We start from the raw sequence: 9539 nt of genomic DNA on the forward strand, positions 1-9539 counted from the left end.
AAGAGCAGAGGGTAGAATGGTAGTTGCCAGATATGAGGAATTAGAGAAATTGTACATTTCTGGCTAATGGTTGGATCATTTGGTTAAGCTAACATTTTGTATATTTCATGTTAAATATTCTTTCTAAATTATAAAACAAGGAAAATGGGAGCCATGTAGTGAGTTTTGAAGCTTATGAATATTATTATCAACTTGATTGTGATGATGCTGAATGTATACATATATCCAAACCTAGCAAATATGCACCTTAAATTCAGTTTCTTGCATATCTCAAGATAACTCCCATCAAATTTAAAATTAAAAGCAAGAACTATTTTAAAATAGCATGGAGTCCGCAGGGAACTGTATTACTTATTATATACAAGAGGACTGTCTTTATGGACAGAAGGAAACAAAAATCCTGGTAGGTCAAAAAGCAAATCAGGAGAGGCATGCAGAATGCAAGAGTAATAATTGGCAGTAATAAATCACAATATTCATGTTCTTGGAAGTAAGAAGGAACTTCTTAAGACCTTGCAAGTAGTCCTTATATTTTAAACATACTAATTTTTTCTCTTAACATGTTTTATTTTTTAATTATCATTTTTATATAAAATTGGTTTCATTATAACATTTTTAAATATGTGTATAATGTGCTTTAATCATATTTACTTTTTCTATTACTGTCTGTTGTCTCTCCCAACTGATGGTACCTTTTCTCCTTCCAAATGGTTATATCTTTATTTTAATGTCTTACTTATACAGGTCATATTCTGTATGTGAAAGTATGTATTTATCTGAAATTTGCTTATTTTCCTTAACATGGTGATCCCCAGTAATATCTGTTTTCCTGCAAATAGCACAATTTTATTCTTTATGTCTAAGTAAAACTCCATTATGTGTGTGTGTATGTATCATATTTTATTTATCCATTCACTTGTTGATGTATACCTCAATTGATTTGTATCTATTATGGATAGTGTAACAATAAACACATGTACAGGTATCTCTTTGAGATATGCTGACCTAGTCACTTAAGAATATACCAAAGAAGTGATTTTTTTACAATTTTGAAGTACAAAATATCATACAAAACAGGGGCAAGCTTTTGGGGGAAGTTTTACATAAAATCATTAAAAGATTTCTCTATTATTATTGTGTATTTTATTTTACTTATAATTATAAAGCAAAAGAATGTACTGGATCTTAAAAGCTATTTAAGTTTTCCCTTAAGTGACATTCAAATATCAGCATTTTCCATATGTAGTAAGGAAAGAAACACAAAATATAATTTTAATTTATTGAAAAATGTTTATAATGGTTGCGGGATGATAAGAGTAATTAGATACATCGAGGCAACAAATTTGAAGGAGGAATATTGAGGTGAGCATTACAGGATGAATGAAAACTTGCTAAGTGGACATGATGGCTAAGATGTATATGGCTAAATTTTGAAACAATTGCTTTTGAGAAGGCACAGAAGAAGATTTGTGGGGATAGGAGATTCTGGAAATAAACTTAGAATAGGAGACAGGTGAGCATACAGAGGATTCTTCTGGTTAAGTTATTCTTCCAGAGGGCAATGTCTATGAGGCAGAAGGGCTGTTGGAAGGGTCTCTTGAAAGTTGTTTCTCAAACCCTAGTCCCCCATACACTAACCTGTCTTCCCTTCACAGAGGTATTTTGGGAGAGGGAATAATGTGACTAGTATCCTCAGACACTCTTCTTCTTGAAGGGCTCAGCAGAGCAAACGCATCACAAAATAGATAAATGGAAATAAATGTAACCAAAAGCTAGTAAATTCCTCTTTGGGTTCTAAGGGTCAGTTTCATGACTTACATGGTTCTCTGGCTACTGATATGGCCAAAAGCAGTCACCTTGCCCAGGATCCAGACAATATAGAGGATATTTCATTCCTAAGTCAAGGATCTCTTCTATTCTGATGCTTCTTAGTAAACCCCACTTTGATAGTGAATCTGGGATATGGAATAAGAGGTAAGACACAGGTCATCCATGTCCCAATTCCAGCATCTTCTACCAGGAGGACTTACTTACTTGAGGTTTCTTTATGGATCCAGTAAGGTTGAAGTTTAATTTGAACACCTGAATGCTCAGAGCAGGAACAGTAAACAAGTAGAAACACCTCAGTTCCCCTTTAGGGTTAGGGAACCTGCCTTCTCATGTGTTTTAGGGCCCCTATCACCTCCTTGTTGCGGAGGGTATAGATAATGGGGTTGAGCATGGGTGTGACCACTGTGTAGAAGAGACTAAGAATGCGGTCTGTGGTGACAGAAGAGCCTGCTCTGGGTCTGATATATGTGATACTGGCTGTTCCAAAGAAGAGGGAGACCACAAGCAAGTGGGAGGAGCAGGTGGAGAAGACCTTGCGGCGGCTCTGGCTGGAAGCAATCGCCAGAATGGCTCCCAGGATGCGGGCATAAGAACTAATTATCAGAGAGAAGGGGATCATGATAAAGACCACTGTGGCTGTCATTACAGAAATTTCACTCCTGTGCTTCCCAGTGCTTGCTAGCCTCAATACTGGCAGAATGTCACAGAGGAAGTGTGGGATGATGGGGCAGTTGGGGAAAGGCAAAGTGAAGATGAGGGAAGTGTGAGTGGTAGCTGTGATGATGCCCATGATCCATGAGGTTCCCACCATGGCTACACAGGCCCGGTGGTTCATTAGGGTGGAGTAATGAAGAGGCTGACAGATGGCTGCGTAACGGTCATAGGCCATGGCTGTGAGCAGACAGCACTCTGAGATACCCAGGACAATGAAGAAGTACATCTGGGCTGCACAGCTACCAAAGGAGATGGCCTGAGGATGTAAGGAGGTCAAATCAGCCAGGACTCTGGGCACAATGTCTGTGGTGTAGAGAAGCTCTACCATGGAGAGATGGCGCAGGAAGAAGTACATTGGGGAGTGCAGCACAGGACTGGTTTGTGTAAGAAAGATGATCAGTGAGTTGCCCAGCAAGGTTATCAGGTAGACCAGAAGTACCAACCAGAACAGTGGCCCCTGAAGGGCTTTGAGGTCAGAGAACCCCAGTAGGAGAAACTGAGGTATTGTAGTTTGGTTTTCTTCAGCCATTACTCCAGGGCACAAGCTTTGCACAGCTAAGAAAGAGAAATAGTTTTGAAATAACCAATATTTCTGTAATGCAGTAAAACACTTTGCATACAGCCTCTTCTCAAAACAAGAGTCTCAAATCAATGAGTCATTTTCAAATGAGTCAAAATTTCCAGAGATTGAACTCAGCTGGACTAATAATGAGGAGATAGTATGGCTTTTACTTGACCCAGGCCGTTTGACTATACAGTCTATGTATCTGCCACTTTCACTCTCTTTGTCTCACCTTCCATATAGAGAACTTTAGATAGAGCAGTTGTGACCTTTGTACTCAACACACTGAAACTGAAACTCAAATGATCACACCAGGGTGAGGCCCAAGGTAGTGTCTAATGATAACCACAATGTGCCTAGAATTAGGATGCCCCATAATAATGTGAATATTTGTTATATAACAGTATAGACAAATCATAATTAGGATTCTGTTACCTGCCATGATTTCTTTTTTGCCTTTTTGTCTGGTTCTCTGTGATCAGCTATACAAGGTACACTGCCCTAGAATACTCTATGAATATTTTTTTTGAAATTTCAATCACCCTCCAAGCTTCAGTTCAAGTTCTATGGCTGCATGTGTATTCCCTATACTGAGAAATATTTATCCATGGCATTTCAGGATTAAAGGAAACATGAAGGGGTAAATATTTGTATGAATGACACTAACATTTTATGTGAAACAATTTAGAAAGGTGTTGTTTGGTGTATTTGAACATAGGAGTGTCATAGGAATGATGACAGGGGACTCACTATGGGATAAAGCAGTACCTCTGAGCACTAGCCTCCTCAGCCTATAGGAAAAATCTCAATTACAGTTTGTGTGGACAACATTTAGTAGCTTATTGAACTCCTAACCTCCCTTTTACTCGACAGTCCTCAACTATTTGAAGAACATACTTTTTGAAGCAAAGCTTTCATTTTTATCCATACTTTCATGAGATAGACCCAGATGGCCACAGACCCAGGATTTTTTAGTGTTGCTTCTAATGCGAGACCCTAAAGGAAAAGGTGGGGAGAGGTTGCTAACATTTCCTGAGTGCCTCGTTGCTGCAGTGTATTCTGCTTAGGGCTTAGTATTTATCAAATCATGATACAACACAGAGCCCCCCTTTTTCTTACTGTTTTGAAAATGAGGGAATGGAATTCTAGACAGCTTTAGTAATGTCCCTCAAGCAATTTACCTACTGAGAAAGATTGGGCTCAAGTTCAAGTCTTTCTAACTTTAGAGTCTGTATTTTCTAACTTCATAGCCACTAAGTTATCAAATATCACAGAGGTTAATTCAACTAAGGAAGTACTTGAAACATATCATATCTACCCCAGACATATGCAAGATGAATTAAAGAATCCCAGTTATATAGAAGAGAACACATGAACAGAAAGATTAAGTGACTTATTTAAAGTTAGGTAACTAGTTAGGAAAAGATGAAACATTGTGCCCCAGTTTCCAGAAGCCTAGGTCCTAAGATTTACCAGTCATTCATTTCCTATGGTCATCACCTACATGAGTTTAGTCCAACTATTTGCTTACTTACTTTCTTACTCAGGCAAGAGGCTATAGTTTCTGCCATCACTCATGTATCTAACCTTTGCAGCACCCTTTGTTCTTTTACTATACATTTTGCTTAAAACCTACAATTTGAGATTTATACATGCTAGGAATTTTATGGTTTATTATTTGTTTATTAAAAACATGGACACTAATCTAATTGTCAAGTAGAAAAGGAACAAAAGCCTCCAAGGTTTAAACTACACATATAGGCTCACATAGTGGGTGGCAGAAACAGGATTGTATATTTAAGCCATGTACTTTGGAAAAACGAATGAGTACATTTAAACAGGGGTATCCAGTCTCAGTTATCACAAACCCTTCCAGTACCCAAATTCACATGGATAATATGTAATAAACCCCCCTTTTCAGAATATTCATGTTATTTTTTCAAATAAAATATTTTAAAATATTTGTAATAAAGAATTTTGATCACCTTTGCTGGATTTCTTTCCTCCATATAATTTTTTCTCAAGCCCTTGTTCCACAGAACACCTGATACATGCTTGTAACTGTAGTATCCACATTATCTTGTCTTCTTCCAATCACTGACAATATTTTCTGTAGACATTTTATCACAAAATTACACAGTGATTTAAATGGCCCTTAAAAAACAAAATAAGAATAAAGACATTGTTCTTATAGTACTGTATTGGTTTTCTCTAAAAAACATTTAACAAACTCTTTGCATACTTTTTCAATTCAAACTGTTCTCTTTTGTGCATAATATATGTGATACAAACAATATCTTTGTATGTATCTCTATTTATTTCTGTTTACATATTTTTGTAGGGTAAATTTCCAGAACTTGATATATTGGTTGAATATAGATTTTTTATTTCTGTATTATATATTTTTAAAAACTTCTAAAGATTTGCTGGAAGCAATCCCAAAGTTCCTGAGGAAATCTGAGGAAACCTGTCTTTCTTCTCCTTTGTCAATTTTGTCACACTGAATTATTTCTTCACTCTCAATCCTATAACTATATTTTACCTCAATATGTCATCTAAAAGGTGGTGGATACCAGGGTTTTTTCCAAATCCTCAGCTTTCCCTTCTCTACATCTCTGCCTCATTCTTAATGCTTAATTCTTAAACTTGAGTGTTTATTGTCTCTTAAGCTTGTTTTAACTACCTTTTCTCTGACATGGTAAGGCAGTCTCCACATAGATTCTGGCATTGAGGCCACTTTTCAAAATTTCCCACAGAAAACCAGATGTGATAAAGAATTACTACACTCTGAACCACAGACAGAGGTGAGGATTACTTTTTTAACTTGTTTATTTTGGTTTTGAAGAGAAGATCTTACTATGCATTATATGAAATCATTAGTTTCCTATCTGAGTTTTAAAGTTTTACTTATGATTTTGGTAAACACATAAAACTTACCATGCAATGTTCATATTTCAGGATTGTTGAGTAGAGTTGAATTTCTCTATAATAAATCTCTAAAATTTTTCATCTTTTAAAACTAAAATACTGTACCCACCAACAATTCTTCACTTTAAATTTCCACAGTACCTCAAAACAAACAAACAAACAAACATAAAAACCAAAACCAAAAACCTCTCATCAACACAACCAGCCAGATAATTTGATCAGCTAGTGAAAACTCAGTGTTTCTGACTGGGTGGATATCTGGTAGACCTGTTACATCTGAATGTAGACACTGAGGGTCTTAGAAGGTGAGGTTGGGCATCTTGAGTACAAAGAAAAGGATGTTCTGCAGAATAGTTGGGAATGTGGATATAAGAGGGACACAGCATTTATGGATCAACAAGGGCTAGGAGCACTGCAAGACATTTCTTCTTTGGTCTATCAGGTTTTGATTTTACTTTTTGCCTAAAATATCAATAGTGACTATACCTGTAAAGTGAGCTTGTTTGTATGCATTCATGTGCATGCACTGTGTGTGTGTGTGTGTGTGTGTGTGTGTGTGTGTGTGTGCACGCACGCGCACACACACATCAGGGCAGATGTAGGACAGCAAAGTAGAATAAGAATCTATCTGTATATCCTGAGATAGAGACCATTAGGAGATCCCTGAAATATGTTAGTCATAGAAATATAGAAGCTATGATTACCACCTGACAGGCCACATAGAAATTTTCAAACCCATCTACACTTCATTGTTTCACCCTACACAGCACAAATATACACAGAATATAATTATAACACATCACAAGGTTTAGATGTATCTTTCCAACTATAGTATATTTGCTTACCTTATACCTCAAAGGTTTGCATCCCTGTATGTATGTGTGTGTGTGTGCATATATATATATATGCCTTTCTCTCCTATGTGCAATTTTATCTGGAAGAAATTCCCCACTTTTCTATATATCCTTTCAAGATATTCTCCCTGCCCAAGCAAGTATGGTGACCTCTGAATCACACATCTGTGAAGAAAATAGTTAAGGCTCAGAAAACCCCTCTAAGATTCTTTTCTCCTATGCTCAGGAACAGTTATTGGTCTACAAACACAGGGTTCTAAGACTCAAGTAGGTCCTAATTTTCCCTTTGCCTTCTCTTTCTGTTTCTGATGGTGTCTAGCTTTATCAGACAAAAGTCCAAAGTATATACTGCATTGCGTTGGGCCCTTACCCAGGATATGTAGAAATGGTCCCCCAGTTAGGGCAAGATTTCTGGGCACAGGGGAGGCTACCCTTTCCTTCCTCCTCTTCAAAGTATTTATTTCTATAGTGACCTCAACTATTTTGAGGTTGGTATAGTGCTTTCATTCCCAGAGGACCTCGGAGGCCCTGAGCTATGGTAGTTTCATGGATGAGATAATTGTGTCTGTGTCTCCAATGTCAGCTATCCATCTTTTTCTTAAAATGTTTTCTAATTGCTGCCCCTGCTCTCTTCTCTCCTGCTCCTTCTCCTGATGTCATGGCTTTCTTTTTTGTGTTTACTTGGTCATAAATGACATAAAATTTTAGGGCCTTCCTGCCTCATATATGGACTCTCCACTGGTATATTCATTTATGTTTATAAAATCTCTTTTTGAAATCACCGACCAGCCCTTCACTGCCTACCTGTGACTTTTAAATCTTCATTTTACTTAATATGGGTAACACTTGTTGCCTGATTTTTCTGAAGTACTTTCTTCAATGTTTCCACACTTAAGTCCTGGTCCTGGATTCTCATTATATATACAACTGAGTATCTTACCTTAGATGGTTTAGATGTATCCCAAAGTTACTCTGTTTCTAATAATTCTTATTTCCCTCCCATGCTTTCCACCAAGTAGATGTACAATTTACACCCAATTGTTTAGACAAAATATGACTAATACTTTTAATTAATGTCTTTCCTGGTATTGAACTACTTAGCAATTTTAGTTCTGCCCCAAATGTCTTATAATGAATTGAGTTGGAGCTCCATTTTTACATGACCTTTCTTTTCAATTTTTAAAATATTTTTTATTATTTTTGAAATTATAATTTAGTTATACGTATCCATTTCCTTTCCTACCTCCAAGGTTTCCTCTATACTCCTCCTCCTCTTCTTCTTCAAATTGATATGTCCTTTTAACTAGATGTTATTGCATGCATACATGAATTTTAATTACTGAAGTCTTAGTTGAAATTCTGCTTATTTAAACAGATCTTGATTCCTCAGCTTAGGGGGATGCTAGAGGGGTGAGTTGGTAGTGGGGGTGGGAAGAGCACCCTCTTAGAGGTAAAGGGTAAGGGGGATAGAATAGGGGGCTTGCAGAGGGGAGACCAGGAAGGAGGACAACATTTGAAATGTAAGTAAATAAAATAACCAACAACCCCCCCCCAAATAAATGAAAAGACCTTGAACACACCATGACTACCTTATTTCATAATGTTATTTTCACACATCTCCAATTAATGATCATACTTACTTTTTATTTGGGTGTTTAGTGCAGCTCTTTTCTACTACAAGAAACAGGTTTTTCTTTATTTATAGTGATTACTTTAGGGTTGAAAGACTAGTACATCGCTTGTTTTCACATAAATTGCAGATTTCTCATTTAATTCTATTCCAACTCATACTGACACCTGCTTTTATATCTTCTAGAATTTAGAAAGCTAAAATGTACGTTTTCCAAGCTGGGTCATATCTCAGGTTCTCCATATGTTATGCCTCTGCCATATTGAAACTCTTGCAGGAGTGATGGGAGGCAGAAGTGAGGCAGAAGATTCTCTTGCTTGTGTTATTTCCCTCCAAAGTTTAGCTCTGATTTTTCTGGTGACAGAGCTGACAGCATATGGGGTGAAAACACAAGTTAGGATTTTCTACACATACGATTTTCTAGGCATGTGTAAAGACATCAGTGACATGGATTTGGAGATGATAATAGGAACAGTGTCTCCTACTCTTTATTAATTTTTTCTTTTCTGTTTTGATATTTTAATAGGTTTAGATCATTTCCCCTTACCCTTTAATCCCTCCAGAACTCCTCCTATACCCTTCTTGTACTCTTTTAAGTCAAGGCCATTTAAAAATTATAAACAAATGTATTCCTAACTATAACCTCCTCAGTCTGTATATTACTTATATGTATGTTTTCAGGGATAACCATTGGATAATAAATTGGTATGCTCTTCCTTAGGGAAGACTATTTCTTTCATTCTCAGCATTTATTTGCCTGTCGTGTGTGTGTGTGTGTGTATGTGTGTATGTGTGTTTGAAACCTCATGATCTTTCCACATCCCTCTGACATGACTATTGTCTTTGTTCAGACATTTAGTGAGACTTCATGGGTATAGATTCTGACATTACTAGGAGTCATAGTTTCACAGCAAACTCCCTAATCCTCTGGCTCTTAAAATCTTTTGACCCCCTCTTCCATGTGTTCCCTGAGCCTTAAAATAGGAGTGTTTTGTAGATGTATCCATTGGTGCAGGGATCC

General features: G+C 36.9%; 1 protein-coding gene across 5 annotated transcripts; it reads right to left on the reverse strand.

Moving 5' to 3' along the window:
- Positions 1-1265: 1265 nt before the first annotated feature.
- On the reverse strand, positions 1266-7350 carry LOC143436426 (olfactory receptor 10P1-like). Of its 5 annotated transcripts, none has more exons than XM_076920790.1 (4): positions 7259-7326; positions 6044-6175; positions 5092-5216; positions 1266-3099 (listed from the first exon to the last, which is right to left on the reverse strand). In XM_076920790.1, exons 3-4 carry the CDS (start codon positions 5180-5182, stop codon positions 2141-2143), a joined length of 1050 nt encoding a protein of 349 aa, XP_076776905.1. In that variant the 5' UTR covers positions 5183-5216; positions 6044-6175; positions 7259-7326; the 3' UTR covers positions 1266-2140. The 5 variants fall into 5 exon arrangements, with proteins under 5 accessions (XP_076776905.1, XP_076776903.1, XP_076776904.1 ...); XM_076920788.1 differs by having other exon boundaries at positions 5092-5260; XM_076920789.1 differs by lacking the exon at positions 7259-7326 and adding an exon at positions 6880-7246 and having other exon boundaries at positions 5092-5260.
- Between the last annotated feature and the right edge of the window lie 2189 nt (positions 7351-9539).

The sequence above is a fragment of the Arvicanthis niloticus genome, chromosome 22 (genome assembly GCF_011762505.2).
Source record: "Arvicanthis niloticus isolate mArvNil1 chromosome 22, mArvNil1.pat.X, whole genome shotgun sequence".
Taxonomy (NCBI): Eukaryota; Metazoa; Chordata; class Mammalia; order Rodentia; family Muridae; genus Arvicanthis; species Arvicanthis niloticus.